Source organism: Lampris incognitus, chromosome 16, assembly GCF_029633865.1.
Source record: "Lampris incognitus isolate fLamInc1 chromosome 16, fLamInc1.hap2, whole genome shotgun sequence".
Taxonomy (NCBI): Eukaryota; Metazoa; Chordata; class Actinopteri; order Lampriformes; family Lampridae; genus Lampris; species Lampris incognitus.
Window position 1 is genome coordinate 24219836 of NC_079226.1, and position 16993 is coordinate 24236828.

At 42.0% G+C, this 16993-nt stretch overlaps 1 protein-coding gene across 2 annotated transcripts in view; it reads left to right on the forward strand.

The window, feature by feature from the left end:
- The first annotated feature begins 134 nt into the window (after window positions 1-134).
- si:ch211-15d5.11 (nuclear receptor coactivator 7) overlaps window positions 135-16993 on the forward strand; it is a 21193-nt gene continuing 4334 nt past the window's right edge. Inside the window, exons 1-14 of one of the 2 annotated variants that reach the window (XM_056295821.1) lie at window positions 135-210; window positions 1020-1240; window positions 3451-3647; window positions 5025-5098; window positions 8491-8637; window positions 9147-9332; window positions 11862-11993; window positions 12293-12477; window positions 13395-13780; window positions 13899-14058; window positions 14618-14804; window positions 15530-15646; window positions 16280-16432; window positions 16562-16657. In XM_056295821.1, coding sequence (XP_056151796.1) covers window positions 1140-1240; window positions 3451-3647; window positions 5025-5098; window positions 8491-8637; window positions 9147-9332; window positions 11862-11993; window positions 12293-12477; window positions 13395-13780; window positions 13899-14058; window positions 14618-14804; window positions 15530-15646; window positions 16280-16432; window positions 16562-16657 — 2121 coding nt within the window. In that variant the 5' untranslated portion in view covers window positions 135-210; window positions 1020-1139. The remainder of the gene's footprint in view (window positions 211-1019; window positions 1241-3450; window positions 3648-5024; window positions 5099-8490; window positions 8638-9146; window positions 9333-11861; window positions 11994-12292; window positions 12478-13394; window positions 13781-13898; window positions 14059-14617; window positions 14805-15529; window positions 15647-16279; window positions 16433-16561; window positions 16658-16993) is intronic. The other variant, XM_056295822.1, reaches the window with a different exon arrangement.

Below are 16993 nucleotides of genomic sequence, written 5' to 3' on the forward strand. Positions count from 1 at the left end.
CAAACCCCATCTAAAGCGTCGAAGATAATGTATGGTCAGAAAAAGCTCAATCACAATCCATCAGTCATTGCAGCACATTGGCCCTTTAAGAATTGGGCGGAGCATGTGTATTGAACTTGTTACTGTTGTCTGCAGTGATATCATAACACTGCAATATGAAGGGCTTTTATGGTTGCCGCCCGATTTTGCCCCAGGATATCCCTAAGGCAGGTCAGTTGTTAAAATATTGTCAGATATATCTACTGCTTTTTGTGCTCACTGCTTCTGTCTTATACGATTGGATACTGTAATTTTAAAACACTAGCACTGGTCAGCATGACATTCTTGCGTGTCGTCAGAATGCTGATTCCCTCCGAGATGATGACAGCGCTCAACACGTACAGAAATATACCGAGATCATCGTTGAATCGTTTGATTTAGGAAGAAGGATTTTGAAGGGTGTATAGTGCTGGCCGAAGTCCACTGTTGTCATTCTAGCGATCACACCACTCAAGCCCTAAGGAATGTGAGCCCTATGAGATGCACTAATGTGACTAATACAGATATACGTAGCCAGGTGCATTTTTGCATCATGGTATGAACACAGGCGTCGGTCACATCTTAATAGGAGGCACTATGTAGAGTCGTGTTGCCATAGAAATACGGGATATGACTCATTTTAATCATGGTGTTATTCAGTTATGTTCTTAATAACAGTATTGTTACTGTTGCCACATCTGTTGTATATAATCATGTGGTGCAACTATCTTCCATCAAAACATTTTCGATAAGCCCAAAGCTTAATTCCAAAATCAAACACTAACTGCTGTCACACTCACATACAATGAGAGCATCGATTGATTGACAATCGAATTCGACTAGAAACAAGATGAGTCTACTAACCTGCTAAATGTATAGACTGGCTTATGTTGCTTGTAAGGCTAAGTGGCCATAGGCAGAGATTTACAATCCACTCTATGTCAGGAAAATCAGTCCATATTTTGTAGTTTATTCTGTCATTCTGTCTCTATCTTGTGTAGGTGCTGTAACTGGGGCATGGTAGACATGGGGAGCAAAAGGAGGAGGAGGGAGGCCAGCTGAGCACACCCGTCCCTCTGAAACAACCACTGTTGCCAACATCAGACAAAGATATTGAGAGGATGGCTCAGTCTGTGAAGAAGCAAGACACTCTAGGAGCCATGGAACAAAACCGCCAGAGGGACAAGAGCAGGACCAGTTACTTTGGCAATGTTAAGAATAGGTTAGTCTCTCTATTAGATGGCTTACTGGCGAAGAAGGGAAAGCATTCCTTTGATTTATGAAAAGTTTGGCTGGCTTTTGCCATCCAGGTTCAGTCATGTTACAATTAGGCCTTTTAATCATTCACCTTTGACACTTAAGGTTGAAATTGACAAGTTCTGTCAGTGTCACTTTCATCAGATGCCATTGCAAAAAGATAACCAAGAATGCTGTATTAGCACAGAAATGCATGTTTTTGTCAGCTGGTCACATTGGATTTACATCTCTCATCAATGAAGGAAGGCACACTGTTGGGTTTGAATTGCAGGTGCTTAGCAGGAAATCGCATTGCTAGCTACAGCACTAGCAACTCCCACTCTTCTATAAATAACTTGACTGAAAACAGTGCTTTGTAGTGCTTCATACTTTCAATATGCAGTGCATCCGGAAAGTATTCACACCTCTTCACTTTCCCCACATTTTGTTATGTTACAGCCTTATTGCACAATGGATTTAATTCCTTTTTTTCTCATCAATCTACACACAATACCCCATAATGACAAAGCGAAAAAGGTTTTGTAGAAATTTTTGCAAATTTATTAAAAATAAAAAACTCAAATATTGCATGTACATAAGTATTCACACCCTTTGCTATGACACTAAAATTGAGCTCAGGTTCATACTGTTTCCACTGATCATCCTTGAAATGTTTCTACATCTTGATTGGAGTCCACCTGTAGTAAATTCAATTTATTGGACATGATTTGGAAAGGCACACATCTGTCTATATAAGGTTCCATTGTTGACAGTGCATGTCAGAGCAGAAACCAAGCCATGAAGTCAAAGGAATTGTCTGTGGACCTCCGAGACAGGATTGTATCAAAGCACAGATCTGGGGAAGGGTACAAAAAAATTCCTACAGCTTTGAAGGTCCCGAAGAGCACAGTGGTCTCCATTATTTGTATATGGAAGAAGTTTGGATCCACCAGGACTCTTCCTAGAGCTGGCCGCCCAGCCAAACTGAGCAATCAGGGGAGAAGGGCCTTGGTCAGGGAGGTGACCAAGAACCAGCATTCCTCTGTGGAGATGGGAGAACCTTCCAGAAGGACAACCATCTCTGCAGCACTCCACCAATCAGGCCTTTATGGAAGAGTGGCCAGACGGAAGCCTCTGCTCAGTAAAAGGCACATGACAGCCTGCTTGGAGTTTGCCAGAAAGCACCTAAAGGACTCTCGGACCATGAGAAACAAGATTCTCTGGTCTGATGAAACCAAGATTGAACTCTTTGGCCTGAATGCCAAACGTCACGTCTGGAGGAAACCAGGCACCTCTCATCACCTTGCTAATACCATCCCTACAGTGAAGCATGGTGGTGGCAGCATCATGCTGTGGGGATGTTTTTCAGCGGCAGGAACTGGGAGACTAGTCAGGATTGAGGGAAAGATGAATGGAGCAAAGTACAGAGAGATTCTTGATGAAAACCTGCTCCAGAGCGCTCAGGACCTCAGACTGGGGCGAAGGTTTACCTTTCAACACGACAACGACCCTAAGCACACAGCCAAGACAACAAAGGAGTGGCTTCGGGACAAGTCTGTGAATGTCGTTGAGTGGCCCAGCCAGAGCCCAAACTTGAACCCCATTGAACATCTCTGGAAAGACCTGATAATAGCTGTGCAGCGACGCTCCCCATCTAACCTTACAGAGCTCGAGAGGATCTGCAGAGAAGAATGGGAGAAATACCCCAAATATAGGTGTGCCAAGCTTGTAGCTTCATACCCAAGAAGACTGTAATCGCTGCCAAGGGTGCCTCAACCAAGTACTGAGTAAAGGGTGTGAATACTTATGTACATGCAATATTTCAGTTTTTTATTTTTAATAAATTTGCAAAAATTTCTACAAAACCTTTTTCGCTTTGTCATTACGGGGTATGGTATGTAGATTGATGAGAAAAAAAAGAATTTAATCAATTTTGGAATAAGGCTGTAACATAACAAAATGTGGGGAAAGTGAAGGGGTGTGAATACTTTCCGGATGCACTGTATCAACCGTCAGCTGATTGAATCTTTCAATTCTCTAATATGAAATTGCACTGGAGGGAATTATTTAGTATGTCTTTTTTTATTGCTGATTTATCCAGAATAAATGGCAACAGCAGTGGGTATGTGTGTCTATTTGTATTGTATATAGGTCAATATTACATGTGTTTTACTTTTTGTCTGCCCCCTCTGTTAGACTGGGAGCTAAACTGCCTGCTGGTGTCACTCAGCCGCCACAGTTCACCAAAGATCCCTGGGAGAAGCAGCTTCCAGCCCAAGTTGTCCGGCACACCACAGACAGCAGCGGACATCACCAACAACATGCTGCAGGCCGCCCCCTCGACCACGTCCCCCACATCAGAAACCCCAAGCTCCGGCAGTACTACCTTCAAGGTGCTCAGGCATGAGTTGACAATAACCAAGGCAGGATTTAGGATGCTTGCATCAATAAGAGCATGAGCATTAGATTGATATCAGACTGTTGTAATTGTATCATTTGCATTTCTTTTCTTTAATGATGTACTTTACAATGGAGGAGCGGGGGCAGTGATAGAAATTAGTTATAGGTGATCCTGCCCTTGATTTATGAGGCACACTACATCATAACAATGAACATTTTGAAATTTTTGATTTTACAGTGAAACTCAACAAATATAAATTAATAGAGTCTCTCATGCTGATATGGGAACACACCGATGACGTATATGTGGAGCAAATGACCATAACTTCCTCTTTACTGCTGGACTCTGTTCTAATTACTAATTTTACATTTACAGTTATTGTGTAGTTAAAGTTGCCAAGCCTGTGTATGTGCTACAATATACAGATATAATAATAATAATAATAATATGTATGAAGAAACCATCGACCATGTTGTCTCAGACTGCCCGGAACTGGCAAAGACCAAGTACATATACAGGCACAACAAGGCAGCAGCATACCTGCACTGGAAGATCTGCAGGAGTTACAAGATCAAGACGACTGAGAAGTGGTACGAACATCAGCCAAAAACGGTCACTGAGAACAATGATGTCACCATCCTCTGGGACATGCCCATCCACACTGACAGAGGGATAAAAGCCAACAAGCCCGACATCATTATCAAGGACAGCAAGGAAAAGAGTTGTATGCTCATCGACATGGCAATACCATCCGAAAAAAACACCTCAGTGAAAGTCACAGAGAAGCTGACCAAGTACAAAGACCTGGAGAATGAAATGAGCAGGATGTGGGGTATGAAGACCGAAACAACACCAGTGGTCATCGGCGCTCTAGGACTCATGAAGAAGGGAATGGAAAAGTTCACCGACTGTATTCCAGGCAACATCAACATCAGTGCAGTCCAGAAGATCGCCCTACTCGGAACAGCGCACATATTACGAAGAGTACTGTCAATCAAGTGACATCTGCCCTATAGTGCCTCACCTCCATAGTTTGGATCCGGCTCTACACGATGTAAAACAGGAAACACAAAAGAAATAATAATAAAACACAATACACAAAAGAAATAATGATAATAATAATAATACACCTACAGTGGTTGAAGCATGTTGGCTTTTTGAATGATTCAGCCAGTACAGTAAAGGTTTTTTTTGGTTTTTATATATATTTTTTCCTTCCTCACTGCAACTTTTTTTTTTGTATTTGGAGTGCCTGGATTGTCTTCTTCTTTGAAATACAGATATAATAGCTCCATTGCAAAGAGAAAGAAACAAAGAGAGAGAGAGGGGGCAATTCATACTTTGAGAAAAATAATCAATTTTTTAACAGGGACATCATGGGAGCTGAACACTGCAGTGATGGAAGAGGAAACAAGTGGACTGCAACAAACAACGAACAGTAAGGTTTGTCATATAACTTTTTTTGTGAAACCTTTTTCCTATTGATGGATAGACTCCTTGTTTAATCATCGAATCAGGTAGCTGAATGACTACGGAAGGAAAGGATTTATTGCTATGTCTTTGGTGTTAGGAAGTATGTGTTGGGATTCAACAGTGTGTTAGTGCAAGCTCACAAACAGAATCTAAGTCAAGTTTATTTACTGAGGGCTTTTAAGAAGATAAAAAAAAAATTAGTAAGACTGAAACAAGAATATAAAGATGAGATTGTACATCCAAAGTAAAAATAAGGCCAAAGCTTGTATACTTTGTGCGTCTGCATACGTTATGCATGTCTGTGCTTGTACATGTATGTGCGCATGTGTGTTCGTGTGTGTGTGCGCGCGCGTGCGTGCATGCATGTGTGTGTGTGTTTTGCAAGCACCGCCTCATAAAGCTGGTCTGATAGTAGCTTGCTACTCCCATCACAGATACATTATGTAATAACGTTCAGATTTTATTATATTGATTACCACTGATTACCGGTGTCCAAGGTTCAGATGTGCGTCTGTTAAACAGACTGGTCGCAACCATGGATTTCCAGGGTCTGTTTCAGAGCCTATACAGCAAATACAGGAAGAATGCGTATTTGAAGGTATTTGTGTGACCTGCTTCTGACATTATTACCTTTGTTGATGGGCCGTTAAGCATGAATAGAAGCCACAAGATGTTGATTTTTCTGTCTTGCCATGATTTGTCGTATGTTATCATTGATCTGGAGCACGTCTTCGTGTTTATTAACAAATCCCATGGGTACAGTTTTTTATTTGTTTGGCAGACACTCAGTTATTCAACTAATAATGGCAATTATGTGTTAAATTTTATTTCTGAAATAAGACTTACATTTACAGGCCTCCTCCATTTAAGTAGTGTATGTTACAAAATACAAATAAATGTGTCTTGTAAAATTTCAAAAAAGCACATATGCATTTTGAGATCAGAAGTGGGGATGGTTGCTTTTGGAATTTTTTGTTGTTGCTATGATTATGATCTGATTCTAAAATGCCATTCCTTTTAATTTAAAAGCACATTTGCTCATCGTAATGCAAAGTCAAGGTCTGCTCCACAAATCCTTTTGGACCTGTTTTAAAACAAGACTCCAGCTAATTATAGAGCAGATTTTGACTAATGGGGGATATTGAAAAAAAAACCTCAACAATCAAGTCACTGATGTACCGCTAGAATATCTATCGAATTGCATTTGTTTTAAAATTGTCCGTTCTGCAGTTTGTGGGCTCAGATTAATTTATCTCAGAGAAGTCCTAAACAATGTTGATTAAAAAAATCCCATGAATACAATAAGATACATAGACACGCATAACACAAACCCACAGCCTCACTGTGGCAAATTAGTCTGTCAGGCATCAGGAATCTGATCTAGGTCAATGGCTCCATCTTTCAACTAAGTTGTGGAATTGGATCTCACCTCACACAGTATTGATCCTCTACTACGATAATTTTGCTTGTAAGAAACATGATACAAAATTGAGGTTGCAGATAGGGCATATGTTTTAAATGATGTTGAGTACTGGTACATTATTTGGCTACACAACTGATTGAAAAGGGGACTTAAATGCATAACATTAGATCTACTTGTTATAGAGCCTGACCGATAGGGGATTTTTGAGACCAATACCAATTTTAGAGGGGAAAATTTCACCAATTACTGATATGGCAGCCTATATAGTGAATTTTTGAGCTTGAATGAAAATATGCCTTTTCTATGTGGATTGTGCACCAACTGGCTTTGGTCGTGTGGCTAATAAAACAATCTAATCTAAACTAATCTAATCTAATCTAATTATTTAATTTTACACCAATATGACTATGCAAAGCTATTCAGAAGGCTGCTTTCTTTACCAAAAAAAAGTATTAAAGAATATTTAACATTATTATACATTGTCAACCAGAGTGAAGAGTTGCTGGATGGCTGGGCAACTACTACATAAATGATGAGGGAGGCAGCTAGGAAGGTACTTGGTGTGTCATCTGGGTAGAGGAAGGAAGACAAGGAGACTTGGCGGTGGAATTAGGAAGTACAGGAAAGTATACGGAGAAGAGGTTGGCGAAGAAGAAGTGAGGATCTTAAAGGGATATACACATCAGTGTTGCATTCAGTCTTAATGGGTTGTCATTTATCGGCCGTTATAAACACAGATGCTGATTTATCTGCAATTAGCTCATATCGGCCGATATTATTGGCACACCCATTTATCAGCCGGGAAGCTTCACAACACTTGTGTCCCTGCCTCCAACAAAATCGAGTACCTGGAGAAAAAAAAAGGCAATTTAGCAAGTCTGAGATTCAATATGGAAAGGATAGATGACAAAAAGAGCATTTTAATGTGCTGTGTGTAATTTTTATTACACCTGTTTATATCTGCTGAAACATATACACTCAGTGGCCACTTTATTAGGTACACCTGTCTAGTACTGGGTAGGATCCCCTTTGCCTCTAGAACAGCCTGAATTATTTGTGGCATTGATTCAAAAAGTTGTTTGGAAACGTTCCTAAGAGATTTTGGCCTATGCTGACTCGATGGGCTCACACAGCGCCTGCAGATATGTTGGCCTCACATTTGTTGGCTTCCCATTTGTTCTGTGAATCTCATCCCAAAGGTGGTCTATTGGATTGCAATCTGGGGACTGTGCAGGCCGATGGAGTACACAGGTTTGTCTTCTTAATCAGATGGGCCACTCTATATTCTTCTGGAGGCAGAGGCAAGGAGGTTCTGCTGGCAGGGAGCTGATATGGGACAAGGTGGAGTCTTCTCCTCGAACTTTGGGCATCCACTAAGGCTTTGGCTCCAGAGAAGGTGGAGGGATAGTGGCACTGGACCCCATCAGCCATTGTATTCGGCAGGTTGACAGAGAACTGCTTCTGTGCCACTTGACTCTCCAGTTGTAGCTGCCACCCACAAGGGTCAAGGCGCTACTTGGTATAGGTAGAAAGGCTGGCATCCTTATAGGCTATCTCCTGGAGCCTCTCTGGCATCAACCTAAGCCAGTAACAGATAGTCTTCCTTGGTTGGCTGTAGTCTGTATAGAGGGATACAGGTTAGCGGGCTGTTGCCTGCACCTCCCCAGTGGGCAAAGGAAGGAAGAAAGGAGGTGTGTGGTTCATTCCAGGTTTGGCCATTCCCACTCAAACCCATCTCAGTCCCATCAAACAGCACCTTCTCCACATGTATGTGGAGCAGGGGTTGGAATTGAGGAAGGAGTGGGACAACTGGTGTTAAAACCATACCCCACTTGCCGCAGGCGTATTAACTAATTTGCCATCAGTAATATTTGACCTGCTTGTTATAGTTATATGTATATGTGCATAAATATGCTTATACCTTCGTTTTCCCTTCAAGGTCCTCCCTGAGGACAGGGTGTTCACTATCAGCTCTCAGTTTGACATTGACAGAACCTCTCTGGTAGAAACATGCAAAATAAACCAAGACTGCTCTGCTTCCTCTTTGAATTTGTGCTCCTTGACATCTACCCTCATCCCTCGGAAGGTAAGAGTAAACTATAATCAGGTGCCAGCTACGTACTGGCTCATGTCACATGTCACAAATCACATAAGAATGATAACACTCTGAAATGATCTGGTCATCCTGATTTTCATCATCTGGTGACCCGTGTCAGGTAGTTATACTGTAATATGGTTCAAATGGCAGTTGCCTTATTTTCTTTGTTATTGTTTTTTTGGCTGGTGACACAAATTAATGCTGCTTTCACTGCTGTTATGCTCTGCTCCTCTAAAATGGCTGTTAAATGCAAATCAAGACATATGCCACACCCCGTCTTCGCTGTATGACTTAAACAATTTGCATGGTTTAAAATTTAAAAAAAAAAGAAGTCCAGCCCTCAACCCTCATACTTACACAGAAACAAGATAAGACCACAAACAAACTGACGCGGGGACTGCAGGCCTGTAGAATGAGGAACTAGACACTCATGTCAATGTGATACTGATGTCATTGAAACTTGGCTTTCTTCTCTTGTCATGGCCTCCATTCTGAAGCATCTGTGTGTTCCGGAAGGGAAAAAGACCCCAAACCCTCAAGAATTGTCTCTGCCACAAGTGAACCTATTCACCGATGTAAAACAGAAACACCAGCCAAAACTGGAGGCTGGTACAGGACTTTCTACAACACTCCCAGCTCGACCCCTCTCTCCTTCACCGGATGCAGAATATGACAAACTACTGGTAAGTAACTAGACATACTGTAATAGTGAGAAAATAATTTTGCAGCGTTTTAGTGATAAAGAGTGTGTGTGTGTGTGTGTGTGTGTGTGTGTGTGTGTGTGTGCGTGTGCGTGTGCGTGTGCGTGTGCGTATGTGTGCATGTGTGTGTGTGTGTGTGGTATACGTACTGAAAATGGAGCAAGACATGGAAATGTTTTCATGATTTTGGAGAAGTAATACTGAACGATGTGTAGCAGGGTTTGACAGCCAGTACTGTTTTAAGTAGCTCAAACTGACTTTCAGTGGAGTTGCAAAGGAGTTGCTCTTGTATGATCCTGAAGTGGAAATATGATTCGAATCCCTGGCGTGTGAAAAGAAATATGTGAAGGTAGTGAAATCTCTTGGTAAATTCTTAATATTCAACTAATAAGTGTGTTAGGAAGAGGCAATGAAAAAGTAGAGAAACAGATCTGGTTGTAGTCAAACGGAATTTATCAGCATGCTACTGTTACTGGTGTCTTTGTGCCCTCTTTATTTATTTATTGATTTTAAGTCACCAGCAGGCTCCTCTGTTGTAAAGGTAAACAAACAGACGTCACAACCCTGAGAGCAGGTTGAGTATGTCAGCCCTCACCGATTGGTTTCACTGGAAAAATACTTCAAAATAATTTTGGGCTTTTTTTTTTATTACAGACTTTTAAAAGACATTTTCCTTTATAGCATTTTGGTTCCAATGTCATCACAGCGAAGAACCTGATGAGTGCATACACAACATAACAACAACAAAAACTCTTTTTTTTCACTAAAGCTGGGCAATATATATCGATATTGTGGGTGTCCGGGTAGCGTAGTGGTCTATTCCGTTACCAACACCAGGATCATCAGTTCAAATCCCCGTGTTACCTCCGGCTTGGTCGGGCGTCCCTACAGACACAATTGGCCGTGTCTGTGGGTGGGAAGCCGGATGTGGGTATGTGTCCTGGCCACTGCACTAGCACCTTCTCTGGTCAGTCGGGGCACCTGTTTGGGGGGGAATAGTGTGATCCTCCCACATGCTATGTCCCCCTGGTGAAACTCCTCACTGTCAGGTGAAAAAAAGCGGCTGGCGACTCCACATGTATCGGAGGAGGCATGTGGTGGTCTGTAGCCCTCCCCGAATGAACAGAGGGGGTGGAGCAACAGCCAGGACAGCTAGGAATTGGCCGGGTGCAACTGGGGAGAAAAAAAGGGGGAAAAACAAAAGTGTATATATGTAGAGAGAGCGTGGTTTTTTTTCTTCCAGAAACTGTCAATGGTGTTGATAAAAGTGCTCAACAAATGAGGAGCAGAATATTAACATAGATGGAGGGGAAAAAAACTTTTAATACATAGCAGTACAAGCCTGTTTCGTGCATCATGCACTCATCAACTGCCAAGTTGGCTAAACAACAAAGAGTGAAACATGTCCTTTGTTGATGTCCTTTCCTCGAGTAGCTTTATTGACAGCTGATGATTGCTTATGGCATGAAACAGGCTTGTACTGTCTCATAAAGAGTTTAGTTGACTCACTGGATTATTTTGCTCCTTATTTGTTGAGCACTTTCCCTACCATTGAGTGTTTGTTTTAACAAAGTTTTTATATATACGTATATATATAGTGATGCAATACTAGACATTGTCTGGGGTTTTGGTTATCGTAATATTGTGGTATGACATAAATCTTGTTATTCCCTGGTCTTAAAGGCTGCATTGCAGTAACGTGATACGATTTTCTGAACTTATTATACTTTTTAGATGGGTGAAATAAACAGTGAATGCCTCTACCTGCTTGGTCGTCATATCCAAATTATGAATGATAATTTCTCAAAATGTTCTTGTATTATGGAAATATCTCATGAAAGCACCAGCGGGCATCCACAAAATGTCATCATATTATCGATATCAATATATTCAGTCAAAAATATCCTGATATTTGATTTTGCCAGTATTGCCCAGCCCTGTCACTGAAACTTGGTCTCTACATGAAATGCGAGTAATGAATATGCTCCTGTTCAAGGACAAAATGGCAGTACATTGTTTTACTGAATCAGTGAAAGCTTGAAAAATTCCTTTACCAGCCAATGACACTTATTGATCGTTTCTTCAAGGGGGTCATCCTGTTGTTTTAAAAGTTTCCACAGTCAGCACTTTCATGTAGATGAGCAGCATTGCACAACAAAAATCGCTTAAGCGTGCATCAGTTTCCATTAGCTGGTGGTTTGTACAAGAGCAACTGAAAATAAATGATTTGCTGATATCAAAGTTTGCTCGCGTTGTCTTAGAGTATATGGGGCTTACATGATCATTATAAGAAAATTAATTTGATGCAAGCAACGAAAAAAAAGACTCATAATGAACAGCATATTGTATAATTTTGCTGTTCAGTGTATTCCAGGCCCTTCTTTGTGTACTTTTGTTGGACTATGTTGTGATTATGTCATGATATCATCAGATCATGTTAAATCAAGATTTTGTCACCTCTAAATATACCAGGTCTGCAACTGTCACGCCCCTGTGTTATCGTTCTGACAGGATGTGGAGGCGGTACCAATGCCTGATGGACAGCTGTGCCTGTTAGCTCTCCCGCCTGAGTGCTCTCAGGGGGAGGGACCAGAGGCCACGCCCTACCTTAAACTGGTCTGTCGCTACATCACCGACCGCAAGGTGGGTCTGGAGCATATTCTGTGCCTCTGGAATAGCAGCATCATTTTGAAGATCTCATTTCTTAAGAAGTGTCAGAGAAAGAGCTGATTGAGAGAAATATTCCATTAAAAACTATTTGACACATGCGCGTCTAATTTCTAACACAGCTAGCTACCATACTCCAAAAAAAAAAAGGCTAGAGATACTTGGAGTAAATTCAAAGAAGTACCACCATTTGATTGAATCTGAAGATATCTGTAGACTCATGGAATCATCTTTAATGTCCTCTCTCTCTCTCTCTCTCTCTCTCTCACTCTCAGGGGGTGGTGTCTGGTATCCTGCTGGTAACATCTAATAAGATTTTCTTTGACCCGTGTAAGACCCATCCTCTAGTAATGGAACATGGCTGTGAGGAGTATCTCTTGTCGTGCTCTGTGGACTGTTTGGCATCTGTTTCCTTCTTCGCAGACATCACACACATTCACTTTGTGTCCTCACAGTACAGGTAAGTATTGATTTGCTGATTGATTTGAGCCAAGATGGCGCTGCAGATGACGACTCAGGATTGGTGCTGTCTTGTACTTGGTTTGTTTGGTAACGCTTTACACGAGGATGTAATAAGTGCTAGTTAATAGGTAATAACGCTTTTATAAGCATTATAAAATTCTTAATAACATTATTATATGTCAATAAGACTATATGTGTTAATAATAGCATCATAAACACGTTTTCTGCCACTAGGTGGCGCTTGCAAAATGTGCAAAACCTTCTTTTTCCACACTCGTTTTAGGTTGCAAGTCCAATCTGTGCAAAGCTTTGCACATACAATCTAAGGACCCTCATGAATAAAAGTTATTTTCATTATATTATTTACACTAAATGCAAAATTTTTGACATGTAAGGGCCTTGTTACCTATTAACTAATGCTTATTTTAGTCTTACTAACACATTATAATGTTAATAAAAATTTTATAATGACTTATAAGGGCATTATTACCCATTAACTGACACTTATTTCATGCACATAATGTGAAGCATTACCATATGTTTTATCTGTCTGTCCTGTCACGAGTGATCCTACTATGATCACATACACCAGATAGGCACTGTTGGATGTTGGGCAGTCTGTGCTGTCCAACCTGATACCTAATTTTTCTCATTTACCCTTCACACCGCTGTGATCTATGTGACTGCCCCCTTAATTGCTGCTGTAGGCATGTATGTATGTATATATGTGTAAATGTAGTATGTAAAGTACATTGTGAATTCTGATAAATGAAGAGAAATTCGTTGTATGTAAATGCACACTTAACCAATAAAGCTTGATTCTGAAACATGTACACAAACAGTATACATACATGTGTCTGCACATACATGCACTTGCATAGTCTGTAAAATAAGCACAGTTTTATCATTGGTTAGGTGGACAGGAAGGAAAAGTGTCCAGAAGTCTAAAACTGTCAAGAACCTCCACGGTGGCTTCTCTGACCACAAAGATGAAGCAGACCCATCTTTGGCAACCTCATTTTCATCAGCCTTACAGTCCAGCCTGGCCCTGGGCCTGAACAGGGATGTTTCTGAGGACGAGTGGCTGGATAGCAACGACATGGCAGAGGCTGAAAGGCAGATGAGAGACAGCCCCCTGGATGAACTCGTAGAGCAGTCTACAGGGGCTCTGGGGGTGGCAGTCCTGAGCAGCGCTGCCACCTTCTGTTGTGGAGGACAAGATGTGGGGGGTAAAGTGAAAACTGAGCCGTTGCCCACAGATGAGGCAGAGAAGGAGTCATACGTGAAGTATCAGCTTGCAGGTGGAAATATTCATAACCATCACTCAAATCCACTGTATAATTTGACATATTTTGTTTTCAAATTATGTTTTTTATTCTTCCTGGTAATACGTTATCCTGTATCTATCCTGTTTTTCAGTGCCTCATAGACCATCATCAGCCAGTCCGGGTGGACTAATGTTTGTCCGGCTGCGGTTTCAGCGGCCTGCTGGAAAGAAAAAGGGTGTTGGGGGCTTACATCTGGGGACAGCCAAAACCTTACCCAGAAGGGATGCCTGGTTAGCCCTGTCACAGGAGAGGTATTGTGACACAAATGTGGATTTTAACTACTTCTGCAAAATCCTGAAATATAAATTCTTTTCATATGCACTATAACATAATGGACTGACACACTAGGACACAAACTCTGCCACTGCCATGGCACTTGAACACAAATTATTACCTTTACTGCCATGTCTTTTCCACTGTTTCTCAAACATTTTGGCCAGCGGTTTATTTTGACATTAGTGGAAACTCAAACAAAACTCTTCAGTTTAACATTAACATTTTCTCTCCACTCTACTCTGGCAACATACTGAACATTAACACTGAAACACAAACATTACCTAACGGTTGCACTTAACCCTAACAAAACATGTATTTTCTAAAGAATGCTACTTTGCTTTAACCATGTGAAACAGAAAAATAAGAGGTTCTTTTTCATTTATACAGTTGCCCCCACATGGTGGGTTACAGCTCTCGCTGTGACACCCATGAGTCGCTGCAGAACATGACAAATATTGCGATTCTGATCCCTTTCTTAACACCGTGAGCCATTTTCTGCCCCCTTTTCACGGCTGCTCTCTCCTCACCGGATAGCGCTGACGAACTCTACGCCTACTTGAGCCAATGGCGACCAGACCTGTGTATCCTGCAGGGAGGGGAAGAAGGGGAGGAGGGAGAAGGCGAGGAAGAGGAGTTTGTACTGATTGAGGACAGAGAGGAGGAGGTGGAGGGAGACGAGGAGGTATTACAGAAGCATCGGCGTTCGGGTGAAGACTGGGAGGTGAGTGTGTTTATGCTAGTTGTGCGTGTAAAGCTATGTGATAGTGACTAAGCCCTCAGCAAAATTCCGAGGCATGTCGTTGCTTAGATATTTGTAGTTTTTTTTTTTTTTCCCTTTTTCTCACCAATTGTACCCGGCCAATTACCCCACTCTTCCAAGCTGTCCCGGTCGCTGCTCCACCCCCTCTGCCGAGCCGGGGAGGGCTGCAGACCATGCATGTCTGCATGGTCTGCAGCCCTCCCCATGCCTCCCTGCATGTCTGCAGACCTTGCAAACATGCATGGTCTGCAGACATGCAGAGGAGGCATGTGGTCTACCACATGCCTCCGATACATGTGGAGTCGCCAGCCACTTCTTTTCACCTGACAGTGAGGAGTTTCACCAGGGGGACATAGTGCATGGGAGGGTCACATTATTCCCCCCAGTTCCCCCTCCCCCCCGAACAGGCGCCCCGACCAGCCAGAGGAGGCGCTAGTGCAGCGACCAGGACACATACCCACATCCGGCACCCTCAGCAAAATTCAGAGGCATTTCGTGGCTTAGATATTGGTAGATTTAACAGGTTATTGTTTTGCTTTTCAACACGCTTGTTTGTTGTCCCTCAGTGTTTTCACTTGTTTGAGGGAGGGAGCTTTGTCCTTGATCACACCTCATTAACCTGTTTGGATATTTTGGCTTGGTTTGAGTGCATATGTGTGTACCGTCTAACAGATTGTGTTTTTTAGATGGTGTCAATGGAGGAGAGTGGGGGCAAGCTGACCCTCGTCATTGACAGAGACCCAGAGTGTTTAGATGACATTGTTCAGGAGAGCCGCATTTTAGAAGCCTCATATGTCAGACAGGTGAGTGACAGCATGACGGGTATACACACAGACAGCCACAGACAGCCCGTAAGAATTACCTGTGCACACAGACCAGACACTTAAGTAAACACAAGCTAAGCTTGGCACACATACACATAAACATATAAAGGCATCACCATTACCCTAACTGAGGAGTGTGTGCGCAATAATAATGATGATTAATAATGATCTACCCACACATAAGGCAGAAATAGGCTTGTAGATGTGCAGATAGGCTTTTCTCCAGTAATGGCACGTACAGTACAAGCCTGTTTCATGGCACGTTGGGCTGCAATACATAAGGTGAAGCTATATTGATTTACCTTCTTCAAACTTGCGTGTTGCTAATTATGGACAGGTTTGTCCCACATCCTAGCACTAACTTACACGATTACATTTGACCAGTAGATCGCCTGGTTTTTATTTCAGGCTACCACTTTCTATGTACTATATATTCATTTTGTCTCACATCCTTTCTTCTGCTTCTTTTCATACATACCCCCCCCCCCCAACACACACACCCCACCCACCCTTCACTGTTGTTGACCACTTGAACCTCCTACTTGTGGCACATCTTTCTTACTCCCTTCACTTTTTTCACTTCTCCCTTCCCCTCCTTTTCTTTCTCCCTAGTTGTGTATGGAGCTGCCCCCCAGGTTGGTGGGCTCTACCTGGAAGCTGGCTTACAGCACATCCCGCCATGGCTTCAGCCTCAAGTGTCTTTACCGAAAGCTGAGTGACACAGACTCACCTGTGCTCATTGTCATCAAGGACGCGCTTGATCAGGTTGTGATCCGTTTATGTCCAAGCCTGTCTGGCAAACTGGAGTAAATGAGCCGGAGAAATGTCAAAGTTTTGAGCAGTTTGACTTGTTGTATTTCACTTACCGATGCTGTTTTGCGATGTTGTCTGCAGGAGTTTGGAAGTTTTCTGTCACACCCACTTAGGCCTAGTGATACATTCTATGGCACGGGGGAGACATTCCTCTTCATGTTGCATCCTCGCTTTAAGGTAGTCCACCGAATGGCTAACCTGTGGAAAGGTTTAGCTATGCTGAAAAAACATACATTCAACAGTTGTACAGCATGACCGCCTTGTGTTTTGTATTCAGTCCAAATTTCCAAAAATCCTAATCACAATATCTTATTTTGTGTCACAGCTTGGTTCAATTCATTTTGGGATGTATAGATATGTGAACAGATGAACACAACAATTATCCAATGGCAGATATTTTTCAGTATTCGAAAATGTAAAAAAAAAATAATAATTGCGCTTAAAGTGAATTGAACCATCCTGTTTTTGTTTAAGAAATTCACAAATAAAAGCACAGGTTTGGGTGTCTATTCC